General features: G+C 43.5%; 1 protein-coding gene across 24 annotated transcripts in view; it reads right to left on the bottom strand.

The window, feature by feature from the left end:
• The window catches only part of Eif4g3 (eukaryotic translation initiation factor 4 gamma 3), a 230,441-nt gene that overhangs the window by 54,223 nt on the left and 150,170 nt on the right, over nucleotides 1-26,048 (bottom strand). For all 24 annotated transcript variants that reach the window (XM_052717676.1, XM_052717675.1, XM_052717660.1 and 21 more), the window contains 2 exons: nucleotides 7,693-7,781; nucleotides 2,238-2,481 (listed from right to left, as the gene is read on the bottom strand). In XM_052717676.1, coding sequence (XP_052573636.1) covers nucleotides 2,238-2,481; nucleotides 7,693-7,781 — 333 coding nt within the window. The remainder of the gene's footprint in view (nucleotides 1-2,237; nucleotides 2,482-7,692; nucleotides 7,782-26,048) is intronic.

Raw genomic sequence — 26,048 nt, forward strand, 5'->3', positions numbered from 1 at the left:
AGTCTGCAGTGGTGGTGGTGGCGCATGTCTTTAATCCCAGGCAGAGGCAGGCGTATCTACAAATTGGTCTACAGAATGAGTTCCAGGACAGCCAAGGCTACACAGAGTAATCCTGTCTTAAAAACAAAACAACAACAACAAACAAACAAACAAACAAAAACAATCAAGCCCCAGATAGGTTATTCCTACCGTAAGAGACTATAAATCCACGAATATCTCTAGATGCTATGAAGATATTTTCAGACTAGGTCTGTTTTACATAACATAATACATACTTTTAATTAAAAGTAGTAAGTTATCAGGATCTAGGATTTAAACCACTCATCCCCAACCTTTACTGCTGCACACTGGATTACAAGGTCAAAGGCAATCAGATAGCTGGACCCTGGAACTGGGCAAAGACCACACTGTCTGCACATCATCACTCTTTTATGAAGAAAAGGCTGGTGGTCACCATCAGTGTTCAGTCATCTGGTACAAGACTAGATTGCCAAAAGCGAGCTAAAACATTACCCCTGAAGTTTAAAAAGGAAGTTTTTAGACAAATTTATTTTTGCTTAATAGTTGCAAAATTCTATGTGCAGTAAGAATGTAATACTATGATTTCAAAAAGCCCACCAACAGGAGTGCAGTGGTACCAACCATCTCAGGCCAGGCCCAGTGGTACATGCATGTGATCTCAGGTCTTCTGGAGGCTGAGGCACGAGGGCTGCAAATCAAGGTCAGCCTAGGAGAGAGTGAGCTCTGCTGTAGCCTGGGCAACATCATGGGAGACTGTCTCAAAAGTGAAAAGTAAAACAGGGCTGCAACACAGCTCTGTGGCAGAAGAGTTCCCTAGCATTAAAATTTCACTAAAAATTTAAAAAATTAGTTCTTCAAGGTGGGAAGTAGAGGCTAGCGGTTTCCAAATATTCCTGAGCACACAAATGTTCAGAGGACCTGGAGGAAGTAAGAGGAAGAAGCTGGGGATAGATATGAGCAAGGTGCATCGTCTATGTTTATAAACGGTCCAAGAATAAATAACCATTTTTCCACAGTGACAAGCCAGGAGGGCAGATCGTGCCTACAGTCCATCACTCAGTAGCTGAGGTGGCGGGACAAGTTCAAGGGCAGACTGCGCTACACAGTGAGATCCTGGCTCAAATTAATGAAGGAATAAGGACTTACTAAGATAAACACAATGGGACTAAGTCTCTCATAGCGGCACTTACTCTTATGAGAGAAAACCACAGTGACATTTTTCATTTATTTTGCTTTATAATATTACTGCTTTTTTTTTTTTTGTTTTTTTGTTTTTCGAGACAGGGTTTCTCTGTGTAGCTTTGCACCTTTCCTGGAACTCACTTAGTAGTCTAGGCTGGCCTTGAACTCACAGAGATCCACCTGGCTCTGCCTCCCAAGTGCTGGGATTAAAGGCGTGCGCCACCACCGCCCGGCTATAATATTATTGCTTACTGCTCTGTCATTTCACAGCCTGTAAAGGAGTTAAATGCAGCGGTTTGAAACACCCTGGCCTGAGCTATCTCCAAGTCTCGAATTTTTACATTCTAACTCTTCAACTTTACTTTGCACTGGTAGAGAAAGAAACTTCTCATCAATCCCAAACTTCCAATCCCAGAAGCCACCTCTCCACAGCCGACAGCAAGGCCCTCCCTCCATAAGACCCCACAGCAATCGCGGCTTACAGACAACAGGGGGCTGGGTTGGTTACTGGGGTGCTGAGGACAGAGCCAGCCCTCCGTCAGGCCAGGTCAGGGTTTGAATGCATCCATGGTGTCCAGATGTGAGTGAGACCCTCCAGAGCTCACTACCTGAACGCTTCAGCACCTCCTTGCTGTAAGGTGTCCATTCTACCTGACTGCTTCAGTCACTAAGAGTCAGTTCGGTCAGGGGAAACAGAACAAAACATCTGAATCTCAAGTGTGGGGACACCTACCTTCAGGGCACTGGCTACAGCTATAATACCCCTTCAGATCAAAGACAAAAGCTTCGTCTTACTGAATTCTGACAACCTGCTCTGCAGATCCCCACCGACTGCTATTCTGGGGCAGTAAAGGTTTGGACAGGACTCCAGATCTACTAGTCACCGACCACCATCTTGGGCTAACGTTTCTGTCCTGTCAATCTTCCTTTATGATGTGCTTCTGTCATCAGTAAATCTCTGTGGAGACATTTCCTTAAGACTGCACAGGAGGAAAGTGACAGGAAGGAAGCCAGGGAGTCAGAGGCCCACGTACCTGCTTTAAATGGGAATGTGAGCCCATCTCCAGAACTATCAGTAGAGCCTGAGTTGGCATCGCCTCCTTCGCCCTCAGAAATGCTCTCCGCACCATTGCGCAGAGGCTCAGCTTCTTCGCCATTTTCTTCCCCAGTCTTCACTCTTTTCAGGGCAGAGGGGTCTCTCTCAAAGGGAAACCCTTGGCTTTTCTCTTGCTCAGGTTCAAGTGCTCTGTCAACTGGAAGCTCTTCTTCAGCTTTAGGCTAGAGTGCAAGTTAACACAGAACTCACATTACAATATATATAATAAAGGCCTACACCTACCCCATCAAAACAAAGAATACAAAACCAAAACTCCACAGGAGAACATGCCACTCCAGCTGAGTGTCTGTGCTCAGCATATAGTACGAGAACCATCTCACCACCTACCACATGACACAGACAATTCAGATAGCTACTGAAATGCTTCGACCTGGGACTAATCGAGGCTAAATGTAGCCAAGGTTACTGTGAAAGAACTGCTATTTTTTTTTTCTTTCCTTTTTTGAGACAGGGTTTCTCTGTGTGTGGTACTGGCTGTTCTTGGGACTCACTATGTAGACTAGGCTGGAACTCAGGCATCTGCCTGCCTTTGCCTCCCAAGGGCTAGGACTAACGGTGTGTGCCACCACACCCAGCTAAGAACTGCTAGTTCTTAAAAGCTGATGGCCGTGAAGGGGTGTCCTAGTCAGAAATCTAAGCGAGTACGTTCCTCTTGCCACCACAGCTCATCACAAATCAAGAGACAATAGAGGGCAGAGGCTCCTGTACACCTCTAGCTTTGAAACAGAGTTTTAAGGAATTAAAAGTCCTGAACCAGGCGGATTCTCTGTGAATTTGAGGACAGCCTGGTCTACAGAGCAAGTTCTGGGACAGGATAGGCTCCAAAGCTACACAGAGAAACTCTATCTCAAAAAAACAATAAAGAAAAGAAAAGAATTAAAATCTTATAAAGATAATCATATTCTGCTTTACAAGGAGGCCACAGGTTAAAAAACTATTTACTTAACTTGTAAGAATCTGAGACCATGCATAAAGAACACACGAAAAATCATTTCTAGAAAAAAAAAAAAAAACTCACAGCAGTGTCTCTCTGGGGAGTCTATTTTATAGGCCAAGAGAAACTATTACCCTTCAGTTTATTTTTACCAAAGGTCTTGGTGTTGGGCAACATGTTGAAGGTCTTCATGAGTAGCCGAACTCTTGAGCCAGAGTTCTCTGTGAAGTGAACGTCTGGTAAAGGGGGCACCCTGAACACAAGCCTTCCCAACCAGCACTCACAAGGAAGGGATTCTGATGGGACTCAGCAGACGAGCAGGGGGCTGCTGCAACAGAGCAACGTCCTACACACAGGATGCTTTACCTTACCTGAGTCCTGTTAGATCAATTTTGTTAAAACTAGCAATGTTTTCCTAAAAAACACCAGGTAACAAGGATAGACAGATTTTAGTCTTGTATCATGCAGAGACTTAAGGGCTAGCCTGTGATACATGAGACACGGTCCTAAACAAAGCAAGCAACCTAAACATTCAAATGCAGACATCAAGAAAACAGACTGGAAATGATTTTTTTTTTCTTAAGCAGGCCACTTTCAACTTTTGAAGATAGAAGACAGGGTGAAGCTGCATCACTAAGTGAAGGGCTTCAGTTTCATGCACCTGGCACTCTAGTATGCTTGGGTAAACTGACAAGGACCTTGAAATACAACTTTCCTATTCAGCACAGGTCACCCAGGAGATTTCACTGCTAAACTTCCAGCAGGCGGGACCACGGTATCTATCACTATACCATATCACAATTCTTACTTAAGATCTTGTAAAAGGGAGAGGTGAAAGCCATTTCCTAAAACCAGTAGCAGGCAATCATGCACAAACACAGACCTGACACTTGGAAATCCAGTCTGTAACCACAAAAGCAGCACAAGACACCTATGGCATGAGCAGTAAGCCACAATGTAAGGACACAGGACCACTGAGAAGACACATAATGCCACAGAGCTCAACCTTTTCAATTGGAAAACTGAACGTGGATGTTTGTCTTCTAGCCGTGTGAAGCCAATGAACATCTCTTCTAGCCAATGAACATTGTATTGTCCTTTTGTTTGTTTGTTTGTTTGTTTGTTTTTCGAGACAGGGTTTCTCTTGTGTAGCTTTGCGCCTTTCGTTGATCTCGCTCTGTAGACCAGGCTGACCTCGAACTCACAAAGATCCACCTGGTTCTGCCTCCCGAGTGCTGGGATCAATGGCGACCTCCCCACCCCCCCGCCGCCGCCCCGCTAATGAACATGGTCTTAATGGTTTACTCAAAAAATCTGATGGAGCAGGAGTGGAGGCACACAGCTTTAACCCCAGCATTCAGGAAGCAGAGATGTGGTAAATTACTGGACATCCAAGGCCAGCCTGGTCTAAAAGGAGAATTTCAGGCCAGTCAGGACTAGAATTAGGATTTTTCTTAAAAAAAAAAAGGGGGGGGGATAAACCAGATGAAAGAATATCGTTGTAACATGGTTACTAGCATTCACAAAGCTGTTATTGACACTGTCTGCCTAACACAGGAAAGTCAGACTGTTAACTGTGTATCTAGTAACTGATGAAAGGATCTGAAATTTTTTTAAGGACAGGCTTTCCCATATGCCAGAGGCTGGCCTTTAACACTCTATGGAAAGGAGCTGACCTTGAACCCCTGACCTGCTTCCCACGTGCTGAGATTACAGGTATGCATCAGCACTCACTTTTATACAGTGTGGAGGACTGAATCTCAAACTTCCTGCATACTAAGGAAGTCCACTACTAAGCTATATTCCCAGACTGAAAGGCCCTAATATTTAAAACCCATTTTAAGATGGCTCGACTAGCAAACGTCATTGTTATTATTATTGCTACATATTTGTGTGTGTGTGTTTGTGTACATGCACGTGCCACGATTTGGGTTGGAAGGTCAGAAGACAATTGTGGGACTGGGCTCTCTCTTCCCATGCCAGGCTTGGGGTTTCATGCAGGCTGTCAGCCTCGCATAATGACTGCTTTCACACGCTGAGCCCTCCTGCTGTTCCTTAAGGAGCAATTTTAAAGTAAGTATTTTCTTTCATTTGTTTTGTTCTTGTTTTGTTTTTTTAAAGACAGGATTTCTCTGTGTAGTCCTGGAACTCACTCTATAGAGCAAGGTGGCATGGAACTCAGAGATCCACCTGTGTGTGCCACCAAGCCTGACTAAAATTAGTATTTTCATGTACATTTTAAGGCTGTAAATGACTGAACAAAATATTTGTATGGATACCAGTCCCACACAACCTGAGCCTTATTTATATTATTTTTAAAGGCTGAGAAAATACTGTAAGAAAGGGTAAGACTCATCAGCGAAAACTAAAGGAAAAGCATCTTGTATTTAATACACTCCTCTAACGATCATTATTTCAGGAAAGGCACAGGACTATGATTCCTGAATGAAGACTATATAAAAAGGAGAAAACATTTTTAAAAATTATAAAAATATTTCATTTATGTGTGTGCGAGTGTATTCATGTGAGCGCAGTGCCCAGAGAGTCCAGAAGAAGTCATGAGACCCCCTAGAACTGGAGTTACAGGTGGTTGTGAGCCATCCACGATGGGCACCAGGAACCAAACCTTGGTGTTCTGGGAGAGCACCACTCTCTCAGCCACTTAGCCACCCCTCTAGCCAAGTGACTCACAATTCTACACTGTGTTAGAAAGGACGTGGCTGGTTCACAAGGAATAGAGCAGTCCTCAGACGCTCACAACACACAAAACACATCCTGGCCCATGGTCTAGTTTTGGCTCACCAACTGTTTTCATAAATTGAACAAGTTAAGGATAATTTTTATTCTTGCTAGGATTGAAATACCAAAAAAAATTATGTGTCTTTTAAGCACAAATTCAAATTTCAATGCCTATCAATAGGTTTACTGAAACCCTGCCACACTTCATTCACTGACACAGTGCGTACTGTGCCAGGCCTGGGGACATCCACACTAAAGAAAGAGTGAGTATGTGAAGGTCCATCCATTCAGGATTCAGTAACTCCTACAAATGGGTCCAAAGCACAAAGGACAAAAAGTAAACTAAAGTAAATGAACTAAACCCAGCCGCGTCCCCAGAGGAATCCATGTGTGACGCTCAAGCCTCACCCGGACTGTGTGAGACTCCCCAGCCTCTAGGAAGTATCTTATCCTCTGCAGGAACATCATTTTCTCAACAAGCTTCAAGGCAGGCACCAACTACTTGGACCTCTCTTAACTTAGTGCTAAATCTTGTTCCTCAGAAGCACGATGATGTCACACTCATATACCCTTTTAGTGGTTGCTAGGGAACTCACTGTGACATCAACAGAGCATCGTGTAAGGACAATAACAGGACAGCAGAAGCAACAAAGGATACCACTAGGTGTGCGAACAAGATGGAAGTTTTTATTAGAAACAAGGGTCTCACAAGAAACTTATTTACAAGCTGCCTTAGGCAGTGAGGTGCCTCAACAGGTTAACACTTGCCTTGAAAGGCTGATGACGTGAGCTGATCCCCAGAATCCACATACAGGTGCAAGGAAGAACTGACTCCACAAGGCTGTGTTTTGACACATGTCCCATGACATAAAGGCAGGCACACAAACACAAATAAATACAAGTTGCCTTGATAGAGCAAGGCTGAGAATTTCTCCCCCAGTTCAAGCGCAAGTTATAAATAGGCCCCCTTCCTTTACCAAGAAGAAAAATACAGCAGCCCCTAAAATGTAATGTCTTCAGTAACATTTTAAAGTAAGAGTCTAAGACTCATCTCCAGGTTTAGTGACAATGAACTAAAAAATTATGGTTGAAGCGACAGAAGACACCCAACACTGACTTTTGGTCTATACACACCCAACTCATGCACCTGGATACACAGATCCAAATAAATCTACACACACAAACACATACAACAACAAATAAAACCAAAATTAACCCCCCCACACACACACACCCCACACACAACTAGGGAGAGTTGACTAAACCTGACTATTTAAAAGAGGTATTCTCAAAGAAGAGCAACAATTACTCAAGGAAATCAAACGTTATTAAAAGTTTTTAAACAAACAAAAACCCCCAAACATTAGTTTTTGAGCTTGATAGATGAAAATCTGATTGGAAAATGTTATTTCAAGAAAGCCACATGTTGCCAGGCAGGGGTGGCACATGACTTTAATCCCAGCACTCAAGAAGCAGAGGCAGGTGGGTCTCTGTGAGTTTGAGGCCAGCCTGGTCTACAAAGTGAGTTCCAGGACAGTGAGGACTGTTATACAGAGAAACCCTGCCTCAAAAAACAAAAACAAACAAACAAACAAAAAACCCAAGAAACCCAAAACAAATAAAAAAAAAAGAAAGTGGCACATCTTTATGAAATGAAACCACTGGTCTTGGGACAAGCTCAGGAGGGGCTGTCACTCACCTCCGTCTCTGCCTCTAAAACCTCGTCTGGGGTTCGGGTCCGATCTTTCACTTTCTTCCATGTCTTTGGTGCAATGGTGGTTGTTTGCACTGAAATACAAGATCAGTTCTGTTACTTACCTCTGCAGTCTGCTGGTGATCGATAGATCGAAAACATCTTTGCATTCAAACCCAGCAGCACAGAGAAATTCACCTATGGCCAGGAGCAGGATGACAGCCATATGAACACTTGTTCGGCAGCAGCCTAGTTACTGCAACGGAAGGTAAGTGTGTTAGACACAACTCCGCTTTCCTCTGGTGGCCTGGATACTCCAACATGGCATGAGGAATCTGGCATGTGATTCAGAAGTGACAGAGTATTCCTAATCTAAAAATCCAGAACCTAAAGTTTTGTTTTGGGGGTTATTTTTGAGACAAGATCTCACCATGAAGCACTGGCTGGCCTGGAACTCTATGTAGACTAGGTAGGTCTAAAATCAGAGAGAGCTACCTGCCTCTGCCTCCAGAATTTGAAGCAGCTGGATTTTCAGGCTGGAGATCCTCCTCTAGCCAAGTCTACACACACTTTTCTGAACTGGAAATCTGAGGTCTGAAAGGCTGTGGTTCCTAGCACATCAGATCACATTGACACAGACTGGCATAAGAGCTAAGTCTACACCTGAGTCTGGTCCTACCAGGACACTGTGTGATCTTAAGCAAGGGACACTTCTGAATCTCCTGCATAAAAATGAGGTCAGGATTTTGTTTGTGGAAGGTTTCCTATGGGAGGCAACTGTGACCAACACCCACCTTCATCTCAGATCAATACCAGTGGCCAAAGCTTTCCTGGTGCTGGGGGAAAGCGAACAAATAGGTAACTTTTAACCAGGTATTTCTATTGGACCAAAATTCTAAACGGAAGACTGAGTTCACAAAGGCTTTTCTCTTGTTTTCGGTGGTAGTGGTGGTGTGGAGGACTAGTCAGGAACACAGCCATAAACGATTAAAAAAATATCCATTAGACTTATGGAGCTCTCAGAATTAGTCAATACACAGCTATGAAATGTATCTGCAATTTAGCCATCATGAGGTAGGCAGAAACTGTTAGAAGGACGCTACAGACGGCAGTCCATGGGCCATCCAAGAGGACTAAAGACGGGTAGAACTTTGAATCAGGAAGGTCACTTAACAGAAACACAACCAGAGTATGCAAGCCCAGAAGAGAAGCACTCCATGTCTCTATGACCAGACTGTGTCAACACACAAACTATTTAGGGGGACAAGGAAAAGAAAGGGACCTTCAAAATGTTCAAAATTACTCCACCATTCCAGAAATGCTACAAACACTGGAGGTCTATGATGAAAAAGCTCAAGCCAATTTATCTTGTTTTCTTCAGGGACCACACTCAGCTAGCAAATATCAGGCCAGTCACTTTTTTTTTTTTTTTTTTTTTTTTTTGGCGGCTTATATGAGGTAAAACATTTCCTCAGAGTACAGAAGCTGTAGGAGTGTGTATTCTGGAGTTCCCCATTTCTCATGGGTCTTTTGGTCAGACACAGACACAGCCTGCTTTAAACAATCCTCCAGAACACTTTTCATGGTCCTTCACCTTACAAAGAGACATGGGGTTCGAAAAATCTCAACATATCAAGTCTCATTTATTTTATATTGGCTTGAACTCAGTCCTAAATTCCATTCATGGAAAAGGCAAGGACAGTTGAGGGAATGAATTTGGGTGGTAGCTAAATATAAACTCAGAAACAGTTTTCTATAAACTACAAAACACATGAAAACTTGTCAAAAGTAAATCAAGCACACCCAACAACGAAACACCGAAAACATTTCTCCCAATGAGCTATGAAATACACTGAAGACTTTTTCCCTTCAATCTACTACGCAGCAGAAATTGAGACTAACTGCTAGCCTGTAGCTGGAGTTGTCTCTCCGGGTCCGCCAAGCCCCGGTAGTCCGACAGCCCACTTATAAAATAAACACACAGACGCTTACATTGCTTACAAACTGTATGGCCGTGGCAGGTATTTTGCTAACTGTTCTTATATCTTAAATTAACCCATTCCTATAAATCTATACCTTGCCACGTGGCTCGTGGCTTACCGGCATCTTCACATGCTGCTTGTCATGGTGGCGGCTGGCAGTGTCTCCTCCCACCTTCCTGTTTTCTCAATTCTCCTCTCTGTTAGTCCCGCCTATACTTCCTGCCTGGCCACTGGACAATCAGTGTTTTATTTATTGATCAATCAGAGCATTTGACATACAGACCATCCCACAGCACTAGCCACCTTCTTCAAGGGCTAAAAAGTTATTTAAAGAATCTGAAGGAGTAACCTGTGCAGCAGTGGAGGTGGGAGGTGAATAAAGGAGGAACACACATCCCTGTGAGAGAGACACCTTCTTCTAAAACACTGACTGGTTTACACAGACGACTGCTCTTCATGACTCACGGGGTGAAGTAAAATTTGGGTGAGTTGAGGGGGGTGTTGAGAGGCGATCACCTCTGAAGGGAGGAAGTTAGAAGGAGAGGCAGAGCTCCAGACTCCAATTCCAGGGCTCTGTGAACTAGGCGAAGAAGGCAGTACAGTCAACACCATCCACTGCAGTGCAGACACTCAACAAACCCCAGCAGGCTGTGGCACAGGCGTACTGTTACTATTTTCCATGCTATCAGGGTGCATGGGTCCCGTGCGTGCTATGACAGTGAGCCGCACCAGCTGCCTGAAAGGGGGATTTCTGACATTTCCAAGACAAAGATAGGGGTTTCTACTCATCTTCATGTACGCTGTGTAAGCGATGGAAATCCCGAGGTGTTCCTAGTCATGTGAGCCTAGAGATGCCCCAGCTTCTCCATATAAGAACGACATTTCTATAGGCATACATAATCAAAATGTAAAATAGTAACACAAATAACCTGCACAACATTATTATTTTATGCTTCTCCAAATTGTTACATGTGAAAGGGAAAAGTATTGTCTGTAGCACAAATTGTGAGAAGGTCTTATTAATAAAAACAAACCTGGAGCCAGCTATTGGGGAGAATGCTGAAAGATCAGAGAAGTAGAACCAACCATATCCAACCTCACTTGCCAACTCCTCAGCTGATCTCGTTTCCTCAGACTGGAAGCCTCTGTGTCCTCATCCAGAATGAATCTCAGCTGAACTGCTGCTAAAAGCCTAAAAGCTTAACCAGGCTCTAGTTCCTGGTTTTCACGCCTTATATACCTTTCTGCTTCCTGCCATCACTTCCTGGGATTAAAGGCGTGAGTCACCATGCCTAGCTGTTTCCAGTGTGGCTTTGAACTCACAGAGATCCACATGGATCTCTGCCTTCGGAATGCTAGGATTAAAGGTGTGAGTGCCACCGTTTTCTGGCCTCTACGTCTATCTAGCAGCTGTTCTGTTCTCTGACCCCAGATAAGTTCATTAAGGTGCATAATATATTGGGGAACACAGTATCACCACAATTTTCTTCTTTCCAGAGTTCTTTCCATGAAGTGACTCAATTACACACATGGAAAACTCAAGGGAACACTAGAACTTTATTAATGGATTTTCAGAAGGCTCTGCCTTATCTGGAGGTTTTGAATATAGGTCAGAGGAGGAATTAAATCAGGCACACTCCCACTTTTAACTCATACCCAGGCACAGAATTCAGACCCTACAATATTGTGCCACATTGGGTACGTAAATTAAGAGGTACAGCACACTCACCTTCCTGGTGCCTACAGAAGGTATAAAAAACAAGTTGTGCCAGTGGGTGATGGTGTTTTTACTCATTCCTCATGTAGGCTCTACTAGAACCAAGCTACACTCTTCCAGAAAACTGTCTTAGTCCAGTGTGGTGGCACAGAACGTTGATCCCAGCACTCTGAAAGCAGATCTCTGTGAGTGTGAGGCCAGCCTGGTCTACAGAGTGATTTCTAGGCCATCCAAGGCTATATAGTTGAAACTCCCATCTCAAAAAACAAAACCAACAATAACAACAACAAAAAAAGAGTTAACTACCTTTACAAAACCTAGGAGACAAACACTGGGTGTGGAGACAAGGGCTGAGTAAATGCAAAAATCCACACATTTGCTGATGTTTCTTAAAGCCATATTAGGGTTTCTATTGCTGTGAAGAGACACCATGGCCAAGACAACTTTCACAATGGAAAACACTTAAGTGAGGTGGCAGCTTACAGTTTCAGCGCTCTAGTCCATTGTCACCATGGCAGAGAACATGGCACCAGGCAGGCAAACAGAGCGCTGGAGAATGAACTGCCACACGCTGATATTCAGGCAACAGGAAGGGTCTGGGACACTGGGAGCAGCCTGAGCACAGGACGGCCTCTCACTACGTAGCCCTGGCTGGCTGTGTAGGCCAGGCTGGCCTTGACCTCCCGAGTGCAGGCCAGGCCTGGCTCTGGTTTCTGTCTTCCAGCTTTCCAAGTCCCTGCCTCCCCAAACCCAGGAATGCTGTTTCAGGCACTGGGCTTTGATTTTGCTCCTGTTCTCACTTCAGACTTATGTAGGGAAAGATGGCTCTGACCACGCCACAGTCGAGGATGCTAGGCTGTCTGGGAACTTCCTCCAGAAGGCTCAATAGTGACCTGTGAATTACATCAGAGTCTCAGGGCAAGTGCAAAATAGAAAAAAACATTGGATGCAAAATGTAACACCCCCCTCAACTTCTCATCCTCATCACAAACTCTGGAGCCCACCCTTCACTGCATGTGCGCACCAAGGATGCCAGCGCTCCAGCACTTACAGTTAACACCACAACTGCCCTCCCAAGTCCTGCCTGCAGCATGCTGGGGCATTTCTAGGTTTTCTCAAGTTGTCCAAATTCCATTTCCAAATGTGTAAGAACCAAACAGGAGGAAATCACAGCAACCACTTCACTTGACAGCACAAATTCTCTACTTTTCAGATTATCTGTGACAAAAAGTCTGAACAAAACCACCTCAGGGAGAGAAAGCGGGCACTGGAGGGGAGCAGTTTCTTATGGTGGCCAGGACAGGAGCAGACAGGAGGACAGCTGTGACAGCTGGCTAACCCCTCCATCCCTTTTCATCACACATGGGCCCTTTGCATGGTCAGAACAGGTCTTTCCTTCTTAGCTAACCTTCTCTGGGGATGTGTTCACCCCAGCAATGGGCCTCACTGATCTCCAAGGTGCTTTGCACAGTCGAGAGCACGGTGAAGAGTAACCAGCATGGTCCAGAAGCCTGACTCATGTCAGAATGCACTTCAGACATGATCCTTCGCGAGAGGGGGAGGGAAGAGAGGGCCCTCGTAAAGCACAGACAACGCTGAAAGCCACCTTATCCGCAAGTATCACAGGCATTTGGGGAAATTTTATTTCTATCATTTAGAAATAACAGTACAGGCTGTGGTAGGGCACACCTTTAATCCTAGCACTTGGGAGGCAGAGGCAAGTGGATCTCTGTGAGTTTGAGGCCAGCCTATTTACAAAACGAGTTCCAGCTAGGGCTGTCAACACAGAAAAATCCTGTCTTGAAAAACTATACCAAAACAAAATAAGGAGATAAAAATAACAGCTGTATACATATTTCATGTTTAGTTTACAGTCTGGTTATATTTTAATTGAATTTTAAACAAGAATCTATTTAACGTATTGGCCTTTTGCGGAAGGTCCCAAAAGACCAACTGCCGAAATTCACTCTGTGAAAAGGGCTAGGAAAAAACACCTTGCCCCTGACTAGACCCAAGGCCTGGGCTTGAAATCCTACCAATCTCTGAGCTTGCCCCAGAGTTAGGCTGCAGAATCCCACCAATCCCTGAGGACCCTGAGTGCAAAATACCATCAATCCCTAGCCACCCTAGAAAGATCCACCTACATAAGGAACCCAATATAAGCTCTATATCCTGTTCAGTTTACTGCTGCTTCTCACCCTAGAAGTAGCCACGATGCTGGATTTTTCCTTCCCAATAAATGTCCCTGAGGCGGTTTGTTGTACATATGACACTTTCACCAGATCGGAGCCCAGCTGTAACACTCCCCCCCTCCCCCCCAGGGAAACTTTTCCCTAGGGGAACCAAACTGTAACACTGTAACACTTCACAGAAGCTGAGCCTTTGCTGGGAATCCCTCCCCTGTGGGAGCAGAGTTGTTACACTTGCATTGGAAACCTTTCCCTGGAGCAGGGCTGCAAGCTGTTCCGCTTACAGTAACTTGGTGGTGTTCCTTGGATCACATTGCCAGAATACCTTTCCACCAGAGATGCAACACTTACATTCACTCCACTAAATGTTGTTTAACTCCAGTTCATATTAGTGTTCTGGGCAGGGGTGGGGGGTAGGGGAGAGTAATTTTTCAAAGTAAGTGAATCATAGGGACATGACTGAGGTTTAAGATATATTAAGTAATGAAAATACTTAAAGTACAGAACCAAGAAAATTGAGTCATTTAATTAAGAGCATTTAAGGAGCAAGATGTGGCTCTGTTGAAGGCACTTACCACCAAGTAAGATAACCTGAGTTCACTTTATAGGTCTCATAAGATGGAAGGAAAAAGCATCAATTCCCACAAGCTGTCCTCTGACAGCTATACAAAGTGTTGCACCTGTGTGCAGACTGACAGAAACACACACAATAAAATGTTAAAAAGACAGTAAAAAGGAGGGACAGATTAAAATGTCTGACTAGTCTATAGAAAGTCCCTATCAATATGTAGTTAACAGGTTTGAACCTTCACATCCAGGACACAGCACAGCTGAGATTTTATGAGCCATTGTTCGTAGCAGATCCTACAATCTGGAGCATTCCCTATTGGCAGTATCATCAATTTACAGGTGACCGTGTCCTTACTCCTTTCCATAGAACCCATGCTAGATAGATCTACATCCCTGGGATGAATTTTATCAGCACTGTAACTCAGAGCCAAGAAGTCGTCTCAACAGCTTTGTCTCCTGTCACAATCAGACTTCTCACCCAGGTACCAGGCTCTAGTAACTGCCTGCTTGTCATACAGACCTGAGCAGTGCTTTGCACTTGAATAGAAGCAACTAACAGATGGTCACTGAAATTACCACAATTTAGGATGAACTAGGCTGGTACCTGACAAGATGGCTGAAAGTAAGAAGAAATACAGTTTAGGGGGATGGTTAACGGCGGCTGAGGTAGTAGAACTTCATGTTTAAGACCAGCATGGACATGGGAGTTGAAAGCCATGGTGGGCTACACAGAACACACTTGCTGAAAGAAGCCAACTGCTGCCACCGATACTATCAATGGCGGTTACAGCCACAATCTAACAGCACAAAGTACACTTATGTCAGAGTCAGATCTTCCAGCTAATTTTTATTTACTCATCTAGCTGATTCAAGCATGGCTCATGGAAGTCTGAGGACAAGGAGTTGCCCTTGCCTTTCAGCACCCGGACTAGAGTGGAAACAAGGTCGGAGGGTCAGGGCTGCGGGTTCTTAGGCTCTAAGGGCTCTCTCACGAGCTGTCCGTGGTTGTCAATCCAGTACTAAAGTTCGTTTAATAATAAAGTTTCTGTTGTTTTTCGGTATTTGTGTAAATTCTCTGGACTGTGCAGAGACTTCACTCTCCTGTCACAATCTGGTAATGAGGATGAACAGAGTGGCCACCATTTGAGAGCCTTAATGGCAGAAGGGTTCTCCTCTCCTTCCCTTCCCTCCTCCAGCTTGAAGACTAGTGTGTTCAGAGTACAGGGCTCAGGACTCAAGTGACACAAAATCGAGGAAGCACTTCACCCGCTGAGGAGGGCAAGCACACTGCCCCAGGTGTACACATCAACAGAGTAGAATGTTCCAGCAATGGAATTCTCAGAGAGTTCCCACCCTAGACACCTGCTTCCAGCCCTTCTCATCCATCCCTTTCTCTTTGAGGCTGTTTTCCTCTTAGCTCTCTGCCCTTCAGTCAGCACTAAATCCAAGTCCTCACCTTCCCAAGCTCTGGGCCGCTACCAGGTTTCTTTAGGGAGTGTAATCTAGTTTGTCCCCCTCCCCCCCTGTCCCCCACCTTGACAGGCTTGTTTGATTGTTACAGAAATTCCCATGGAAATCTAGAAAGAAAAAAAAAGAGGTAGATTTACCGTGGAAACAAGGATAATCTGGGTAAGAGAAGAGAAATTCTCCAGTGGAGACTACAGGGCTTGGGGGCCTATGTCTCTGATACCAGTACTCGGGAGGCAGAGACAGGGGGCTCTTGTAAGTTTCAGGCTAGCCCGGTCTACATAGTGAATTCCAGGATAGCCAGGGCTACAAAGTGAGACCTTGTCTCAAACCAAACCAAACCAAACCACCCTACCACACACAGCCAGCGCATCAAACTGCCAAGAATCCCAGCAATGAGGCAGATGAATGACGGCTGATGGGAGAGAGCAGCACTCAGGACCCTGCGTCCAGCCTGTGAGGCTCCTGTGAGGTTGGTAACTGCTCCTTGGTCTGTTTAAAGCTTTTCAAGGCGGAGCATCGGAAACAAAAATAGTAAGTATAATACAAGCAAAGATTCAGTCTTATGTTCTACCAAAACCAGATGTCTAGTCACAACTCAGAGTTTTCATTTCTTCCTTGAACGGTTCCTGATCAGCAAGGCTAAGCAGTGAGTGACATCCAGGTGAGCTCTATTGATGCCTTCAATAACCACCTTAGGTTATTTTTCCTGGTTTTTTTTTTAATTTTGCTTATTTTATCTTAATTTCCCTTTTTTTGAATTTAACTTACTTGTAAGTTTCTGAAGGTAGAGACTGAGGCCAACACAATGAAGATATTTTTCTTTCACAATATATTCAAATAGTGGTTTAAATTTCCATCTAGCTGGGTGGTGGAGGCAGCTCACGCCTTTAATCCCAACACTTGGAAGGCAGAGGCAATAGGATCTTAGATTTTGAGGCCAGCCTGGTCTACAGAGTGAATTCCAGGACAGCAAAGGCTATACAGAGAAATCCTTTCTTGAAAAACCAACCCAAACCAAACAAAATAAAAAAACTTCCATCTAAAAATCAATACTGCCGTATGCTACGCAGGATCCCATCACTCAAAATGTTCATCTTTGCCTTACAATCCTCTGCACGGCAAAGTGCCCTTGTAGATATGGTAAAATTAAGCATCATCAGATGGACAGGAATCCATTAGACACCAAGTAACCAAAAAAACCTTTTTTTTTTTTTTTTTTTTTTTTTTTTTTGGTTTTTCGAGACAGGGTTTCTCTGTGTAGCTTTGCGCCTTTCCTGGAACTCGCTTTGGAGACCAGGCTGGCCTCGAACTCACAGAGATCCGCCTGGCTCTGCCTCCCGAGTGCTGGGATTAAAGGCGTGCGCCACCACCGCCCGGCTCCAAAAAAACCTTTTTAAGTAAAGGAGAAAGGAGGATTGAGGGACATGTGAGTAGGGGGACTGCCCAGCAAGGAACAGTGGTGGGGAAAGCAAAGGACAGGCTCCCCAAAGAAAGCCCCAGAAATGCAGGCCTCTGGGAACCTCCAGTGCATCCCATTGTGGACCACTGACCTACAAAACTGTAAGGTAATTAATACGCACTGTGTGTCACTAAATTTACGACAGCTACTGTAACACAGCATCAGGAACAGTCCACAAACCTTGCTGTGCCGGCTTCTCATTCTGCTACAGATAAAAATGTTTTTGCATTGCCCTTTGGCTTTTCCTCTGACCTTCCAGAAAGTAAGGTACCTGGTTTCTAAGTGCTGCCAAGACTAGCCCAAGGGATTTTCTCAATGATGTCCAAATTGAATTGCACCACTGCAAGAGAGAACACCTGCTCTGCCTTGAAGTTTGAGGAACAGAAGATACTGATTGTGCATGTAAGTCAAAGGACAGCTTGTGGCAGCTGGTTCTCTCTCCACGACATGGGTCCCTGGAGGGAAGCAGGTTATCAGGCTTGGTGACACACACCTATACCTACTGAGCCATCTTACTGGCCCAACTAGAACACTTTATTAAGACTTTAAATGAACCATAACCAAGTCTATCTTGGTCAACCTGTCATGTTCACTTGAATGTATACTACACTTGTAAGGGTTTCACAAGAGGATTTTTCGAATCTGTCTGTTAAGTGAAGTTGACAGAGTAACCTGTTCATTTGCCTACACAGTTACTGCCTGTTGGGTGGCTGGTCTTATCATGTCCATGCTTTCCACTCCTGCCAACTCCTGGTCTCCACTGTCTAGACAGATCAAACAGTGACAGTAACAACGACGTGGACAAGGTCTACTAGTTCTACCAGAATGGAAGCTATAGGTAAACTCGACCTTTTTCTATTCATCTTGAGTTATGTCGTCTCAACTGACTTATTGGTAAATTCTACCAAATATTTGAGGAATAAACAGTATGTAGTTCTAATTCATTCCATGAGGTCAATCAATTAACCAGATACTAGCCAACACCACTGGAATGTATCCAGATGCAAGAAGGAAAACCAAACAGAAGCAACCCACCAAGTTTAGCAGGTGGAAATTCAACAATATTAAATGTAACAAGATGGAGAGATGGCCCAGCAGCTAGATGCTCTTGCCACATAAACCTAATCTCAATTGACTGCCTGGAATCCATGATGGAAGGAGAGAAAAAAGTCCTGTCACAGATGCACTGTGGCACACGTGGGCCCATACTCTGACACACAAACATACATGTAAACACAATAATAACAAATGGAAAATTCACATTTATATCATGATCAAGTTTTATCTCAGGAAAGCAAATCTGGTTCCATACGTATTAATACAAATAAAGAGTAAACTGTAAACAGAAGGTTCTCTCCCGAATAACAAATCAGAGGCTTAATATTACGTATGAATGCTTGGCTGATGGCTCAGGCTTAGTACTAGCTAGCTCTTACATTTAAATTAACTCATATTTCTTATCTATGCTTTGCCATGTGGTTTGTGGCTTGTTACCTCATTTTCTACATGTCTTGTTTCCTCGGCAGCTGGCTGGCGTCTTCTCAACCCAACATCTACGTTTGGCTTTCCCGCCCAGCCTTATTCTGTCTGGCTATAGGCCAAAACAACTTTATAATCAACCAATGAAAGAAACACATATTCACAGCATTCAGAAGGATACACCACAGGATCTCCACCCTTCTGTCTAATCAAAAAGGAAGGTTTAAACTTTAACGTGGTAAAATTATGTTCAACAAAAAAGCCAGCTCTAAGAACATTTCAATGGTTCAGGGAGAACACTGAACCGATTCTACTTGTATGCCCCAAATAATCTCTTAGCAGCAAGGAAACTCGCCAGCTCACCGGGTAAGTAAGTAATGGTAAGTGACCGCGTGCTTTCTCCCTGCACAGGAAGAGAACATGGGTATCTGTTTTCACGCTATTTAACACCAGACCAGAGGTTCCACTGTTTTAACAAATAAATGAGAAACACCAAATCTAGTTATAAATGTTTTGAGAAAACATAAAACTGGTAAGAGGGGGCTGATGAGATGGCTCAGAGCTACAAAGTTGGCTCAATCTCCCACCTTATTTAAAAAGAAAAAAAAAGACTCTACAAAGTGTGTAATGGTGCATGTGCACACAATTGCATGACTGATATATATGTGCAGATACACAAACAACTAAGAATAAAAAACTCGTCAGGCAGCGGTGGCGCACGCCTTTAATACCAGCACTGGGGAGGCAGAGCCAGGCGGATCTCTGTGAGTTCGAGGCCAGCCTGGTCTACAGAGCGAGTTCCAGGACAGCCAGGACTGTTATATAGAGAAACTGTGTCTAAAGGGGGGAAAAATGGGGAAAGAAAGCAAGCTAAATGGCTAATAGCTAGGCAGGATTTTCAGGGCAGAGAGAAGGCTGGGAAGAAGGGCAGAGGCACAAGGAGCTGTCAGCCAGATACAGTGGAAGCAGGAAAGCAACATGGAAAAAGTAAAGGTAATAAAACCATGAGGCAAAAAGTAAATTAATAGGAATGGGTTAATTTAAGTTGTAAGAGATAGTTAGAAACAAGCCTAAGCTATCAACTGAGCCTTCACAGTAAGAAATCTCTGTGTGGTTATTCGTGAGCTGGCAGGTGGGACAGAAAAAGTATGCCTCCAAGTATCAGGCAAAGGCATCTAAATTTAAACTCCAAGGGTCCAGGCACTTACCTGCACATACCTATATGCATACAGGCATGAACGTGCAGGGTCATACGCACACATATCTCTAAAAATGTGTATATAGCAAAGAGTAGAAGACTTACATATTATACTTTAAAACATAGCTGAGGCAGAGACTTACGTAAGTGGCAAGATACACTATACTGAAGAAGAGAAGCCCGATATTACCCAGATGTCAGTTATGCTTTAATTGAATGCAAATCGACAAAGGCTTATCTTATTGTTACTTTACCAGGCAGGTTCCTGCTATGTAGTCTAGAGTGACCTGGAACTCTTTGTAGTATAGCAGGGGAATTTTGTTATATTAAAAAAAATTACAGTAAAAACCAATTGTAAAAAGGAGATAAAAAATTTAGGACTTAGAAGAGCCAAAAAAACAAAACAAAAACAAACAAACCAAACCAACCAACCAACCAATCTCGTAATGAACAAGAAGAATGGAATCAGGAGCTGAGCACTGTCTGATGTGAAGACTTAGCACAGACCTTACTAATCATGCAAGTGCAGGGCTTGTATGAATAAAAGTTACCTGCAGGAAGGTACAGAGGCACATGTATGTAATCACTATAATCTTGGAACTCATGAGACTGAGACAGGGGGATTTTGGTGAGTTGAAGGCCAAATAAAACTACATAGTGAGTCCCAGCCAGACTGGGCTACAGTGCTAGGTCAATGAGGAGAAGAAATTAGAAAATTCTGAAGCATATATACTATGTGGTAAATCTACTCAGGAATTTGATTGCTAACATACATAACATCATGGATAAGTTGCAGAATTAAAACTGTTATAGAGCTGAAACTGCAGATTAGTTCACAGTGGGAGAAAGTGGTGTCTGTGGTTGGGATGAGGGTAAATCGGGAAGCAGGAATTTTTGAACAGTAAAGAAAAAGCTTTTTTGGGGAGTTGGGGGGTGGGGATGTGTTTCAAGATAAGGTTTCTCTGTATAGCCCTGGCTGTCCTTGAACTCACAGAGATCTGCCTGCCTTGCCTCCTGAATGTTGGGATCAAATGCATGTACCAACAACACCCATCTTAAAGAGACATTTTTTATTTAGCTTGTGCGTGTGTGCACACGTGCGTACACAGTACACAACAGGTGGTTGGACTCCTTAGAGCTGGAGATGCAGGCATCTGTGGGATACCTGGCTTGTTTGGGATCCATACTTGGGCCTTCTAGAAGGGCAGCAAACACTCTTACCTGCTAAACCATTTCTCCAGCCCCAAGAAAAACTTTTCAGGTAAAAATATGGCCATGATCTTGATGGTAGACTGCTTATATAACGAAGAGTAAATAGTTGTGAAAATTAGTGAAACATGTGAAACAGCTGTATGTTACCACATATCATAATTACATCGCAATGACAGTGTTCAGGGGTTTGAGTGGTTAATAAAACACTGCACCTATGCAATCTAACAGCATGCTCACACACACTGGGTGCTTTATGAAATACTGGCATGTACACAGCATTTCCCTTTATGAAAAGAAAAAGAGTCTGTGGGTTCCAAGACAACCTGGTCCTATTTCTTCGGATTTCTGTTGCTTTAAAACTTTTGTTCTAAATGACGAAAGTGTCAATTAGAACAAATAACAGTAACACCTATCTCAACTAACTAATCCCCACCCCCAATGACTAAACAAGCTCCCTTCTCACCGCATTTAAGGAAACTCACCCTGAGGCCGGAGATACCTGTGCAAACCTGCAAAAGAGGAGCCTGGATTCCAGCACCCACATATCAGGCCAGGCACCCCCAAAATACCTGCAACTCCAGCTCTGAGGGATCTGACACCCTCTTCGGGCCTCTGCACATTCAAATAAAATACAACTTTATAGATTAACTTATATCAGCTGTGCAACATACACCATTCTTTTTTTTAAGACCCTTGAAGTTTTGATGTTTTTCTTGCTACAAAGCCACATACAAAAGTACATGCACACATGCATGCACACACTCCAATGTTACTTTGACTCCTGAAATGTACCAACAAGATTAAACACATCTTTCTCCTTATATGTTTATTTAATATATTGTCACATTTGTTTTCCCAAAAGTTCAGTTTATATTCTAGCTCACATATAACTTTCACATTTCTGCTATTCTCACAGGTATTCAATAATGTATTTCTTAAATTATTGACTAAAAACAGTATTAGAAAGTGAGATTGTGGTGCATGGTAATCTCAGCACTTTGGAGGCAAAGGAAGCTGGATGTGTGAGTTAGAGGCCAGCAGAAGGTCCAGGATAGCCAGAGCTAGAGAGATACCCTGTCTGGAGGGAGAAAAAAAAAATAGAGCGTGATAATCTTTTCCTATTTTTATAACTACTTGTTTTTTTTCTGTAAATTTACTAAGCTATATCACATATGGAATATATAAACTATATCTCATGGAACATGTAATTCATTTATTTCCCTTAAGGAATATGTCAATTTACTATTTATATCCCCTATGAAATCTTGCCTTAGTTTACTTTTCTTTTCCACTGCCAACTGTTCTGTATAGGTAACTAATGTTTATTTCTTGCCTCCTGATGTCCCTTTTGCCAGGACAAAATACACATTTCTACTAACTGTGACTTTATACGGAGGTTTCTCCAATGAATATGTGCTACTTTGAAAAATATGCCAATAGGGAAATTAAGAAGGACAAGTGCTGCCATCCTACACACAGCAGAGCCAACTGGGGGAAGACACAGCATCTCAAAGTCAGGGGCGGCCATGGCATGTGTAACTAACTACAGCTCTTAGAAGGCCGGGAATAAGTCCAAGACCAATCCTGCTCCTGAACAAAAGAAGCCCAGCACCCAGAGGAACTGCTGGGTAGGTGAGCTGCTCTTCTGTTCCAGTTAGCGAGTTTGAGGTCACAAAGAAAGAATACTAGAAACAAGACAAACCTTCCTTGAAGAAGCCCATCAGAAGGTTCATTCTGTTGTTCACAGGCCTATTCTGTTCAACAGTAGAATGGGAATGCTATCGTGTACTGGGATGGATTTTAGCCAGCCTTCTGGAGATAACTGTCATGACACAAAATTGAAAATGGGGACATCTGACTGACACAATTTTGACCAATTGTATAACATTTTAATAAAGTAGTAAAATACTTGAAAAATCCCTATAAAACTTCAAGTGGACACTTGAATATATAAAAAAAAATATTTACTAGCTGATGGTGCACACTGTTAATTCCAGCACTAGGGAGGCAGAAACAGGAAGATCTGGTGGCGCACGCCTTTAATCCCAGTCCTCCGGAGGCAGAGGCAGGCAGATCTCTGAGTTAGAGGCCAGCCTGGACTGCCAGGAATGCACAGAGAAACCCTGTCTTGAGAAACAAAACAAAAAACCACCAACCAACTGAACAAAAAAAACTAGCCATTTACATACTGGGTTCAAGGCCACTCGGAGCTACATGTGAGAGCCTGGCTCAGAAGAGAAAAAAAAATTTTCCCCTTAATTTCTGTTATTGAATGAATAGACAGCTTACTCCATTTTTGGGGGAGGGGAGATTTAGGTGCACAGAAAAAAAACAAAAAGAAACCATCTACATCAGAGTGGGGGAAGTGGGTGTCCCCCACCGAAAGCAACAAACATGGGTTACCAGAGGCTTGTCCACAGAGAAACGTGGTACTTATTTCCAAGAACAAAAAGGCTTTGTTTGTTTGTTTTCCAGATAGGCTTTCTATGTGTAGTTTTAGAGCCTGTCCCGGAACTTGCTCTGTAGACCAAGCTGCCCTTGAACTCAGAGAGATCCGACTAATGCAGTCTTCACAAATTTTCTCTCAAATACAAATTGTACACATCTGCACACACGACTGTATGTATGGTCAGAGGACAATTTTGTGGTTCTTTTTTTGTACGTCTATGTGGGTTCTGGGGATCAAACTCAGACCTCCAGGCTTGCATTGCAAGCCTTTTTACCCAATGAGGCATCTCACTTGCCCTTGCACAGTTATTTTTCTTGAATTAAACTATTTTGTAGCGAGAACTGAATTAGAATCCTGAGCAAAATGAGCGTTTCCCAGTATACATGTTCAGTTCTTACTGCAGAAACCATGGGATATGGTGATATTTTATTTGTATTAAAATGTTATTTGTATGTTAATAAATAAAGTTGCCCGGGGGTCAGAGCTATTAGCAAGCCATAGGAAAGCTTGGCGGTGGTGGCGTATGCTTGTAATCCCAGCACTTGGTAGGCAGAGCTAGGTAAGTCTCTGTGTGTTCAGGGATACAGCCAGCATTGGATACACACGCCTTTAATCTCAATACCAACCATAGAAGACCTGGAGGTCTGTATAGACAGGCAGTGACGAGGCGGTCATGTGGTTGGGTTTACAACTAATGAGAAGGCAGAACAGAAAGTCTATATAAAGACTTTAACACAGGAAGTAGCTCTCTTTCGGAGAGGTAGGACCACCGTAGGAAGAAGGGTAAGGTTTTTGCTCTTAGCTCTGACCTCTTGGCTTTCTTCTTTGCATTGGTTCTGTGTTTCTTATTTAATAAGACAGTTGGTTACATCTACAATGGGACTCTGTTTTCTCCATTTCATCTCTCTTCTGACCAAAGCAAGGTCTCAGGGCTGCTTTTGCTTCCATTCAGCCTCAGAGCCCCGACCTGCACGTAAAGACTTTATGACAGGTGTGTTTTGTGTCAGGGTCTCTTGCTCATTTTCTGGGGGTTCTGCTTTGGAATTCATGAATCTATGTCACTGAGAGCTCCCATCATGCACTGTCACACCAGCTGCATTAACATCCATTTGAAATAGCCTGCCTTCCTGCTCTTCCTGGAAACAGGCCTTCTGGATCATCCAACGTGTATGGTTGTTTTATATAACAGATGTGGTGATGGAGATTTGTACAATTTGTATTTGAGAGAAAATTTGTGAAGACTGCATTAGACAATTTGAAATTAGTCCATACGAAGTCCCTAATGATTTATAAAGAGAAAACAAATTTATAAAGAACAATCTAATTTTCCTCTGAACAAGAATTTGTTTTGTGTAGGACAATTTATTTATTAAGCAAATAAAGAGGCCAAAAAGGCTAATGTAATTTTGACATAGAACTAGCGGTTGGAGGGCTTATATTATGAGACTGTACAGAATATAGGAACTGAAGGTCGGACACCACTGGTACACAGTTGGAAAACAAAACAGGAGTGCAGCAGAGCTGTCTCCTGAGAGCTGAACTCTGCTGCACCTGCTCACATGGCCTCTTTATAGAAGCTGATCTCAGTCCCTCAGTAAGCACAGCTGCTGGGCTCCAAGCCACGATGAGGTCACAGGACTGCCATCATGGGCAGATTAGTCACCCGTCATCAAACTGGACTCCAGCATGAACAGCTGATTCTGGAGTCGTGTGTATTTAGCTGATTACTGCTGCACCTCAGTGTCTCTTGTCGCATCACTCTATGGCCTGCGGCCTGTGACGGGAACAACAGAAGGCACTCACACAGGCTCCTGGGCCTCTCCAGCTTCAGCCCATCCGTCTGTGTGTCTGGCAACTTCCTGAGGCTGTTTCCCCAGTCCCTTTTGCCTACATGGCCGAGACTGGCGTTAACTCTTTGTTTCACAGCGTGTTCTCTCACTCCATGGTGCTTGCATCTGTTTAGTGACAGAACTGACAGTACCAACAGGTATAATGGTTTTATCAAAAAGCCAATGTCCTTATTCACCTGTCCTCAGAATTAGCCACACATTTGCAGGGTATAATCCCGAAGTCTCTCGGCCTACTTCCCATCTCAGGACTGTTTTAAGTAACAACTTAAGCTGACAGACTCTAGTCGTCTTAAACAGTTATTGAAGGGATTAATTCTGAAATGAATTCATTTACATGAAAGTGAAACCACTAAGGTGCTTGACTTAGGACTCCTCTTCAAGACCCTTCACATCAGCTGAAAATTTAGGTCCATTTTCTGCTCTATTGTGCCAAAATGTTCACCGCACTTCATTGTGTTTTTGCGTTTCCACACTAAGACTCGAATGCAAGTTAAGTGTGTTATGTGAGCTGAAGCATTTTTTGAAAAGGGTTTTATCTTACTGATCACATCTAAAACAGTACCTAGCCAAGAGCAGATGCTTAAGATCCAGCCAAGAATAAATGACCATCAATCAAAAGCACACCTAAGGGCAGGAGCTGGTTGAGTGTTTGTGTTACAGAGCTGGAAGTTGTTGAGTGAGGAAACTTTCCTACAGAGAACAGGCCAGGAAGTAAAGACGGAGTGGGAATTAGAGCACAGGTTTTCACTACAGAACCTGCCCTTCCCACACAATTCACACATTGTTC

The sequence above is a fragment of the Peromyscus californicus genome, unplaced genomic scaffold (assembly GCF_007827085.1).
Source record: "Peromyscus californicus insignis strain IS unplaced genomic scaffold, ASM782708v3 Scaffold_5__1_contigs__length_169319896, whole genome shotgun sequence".
NCBI lineage: Eukaryota > Metazoa > Chordata > Mammalia > Rodentia > Cricetidae > Peromyscus > Peromyscus californicus.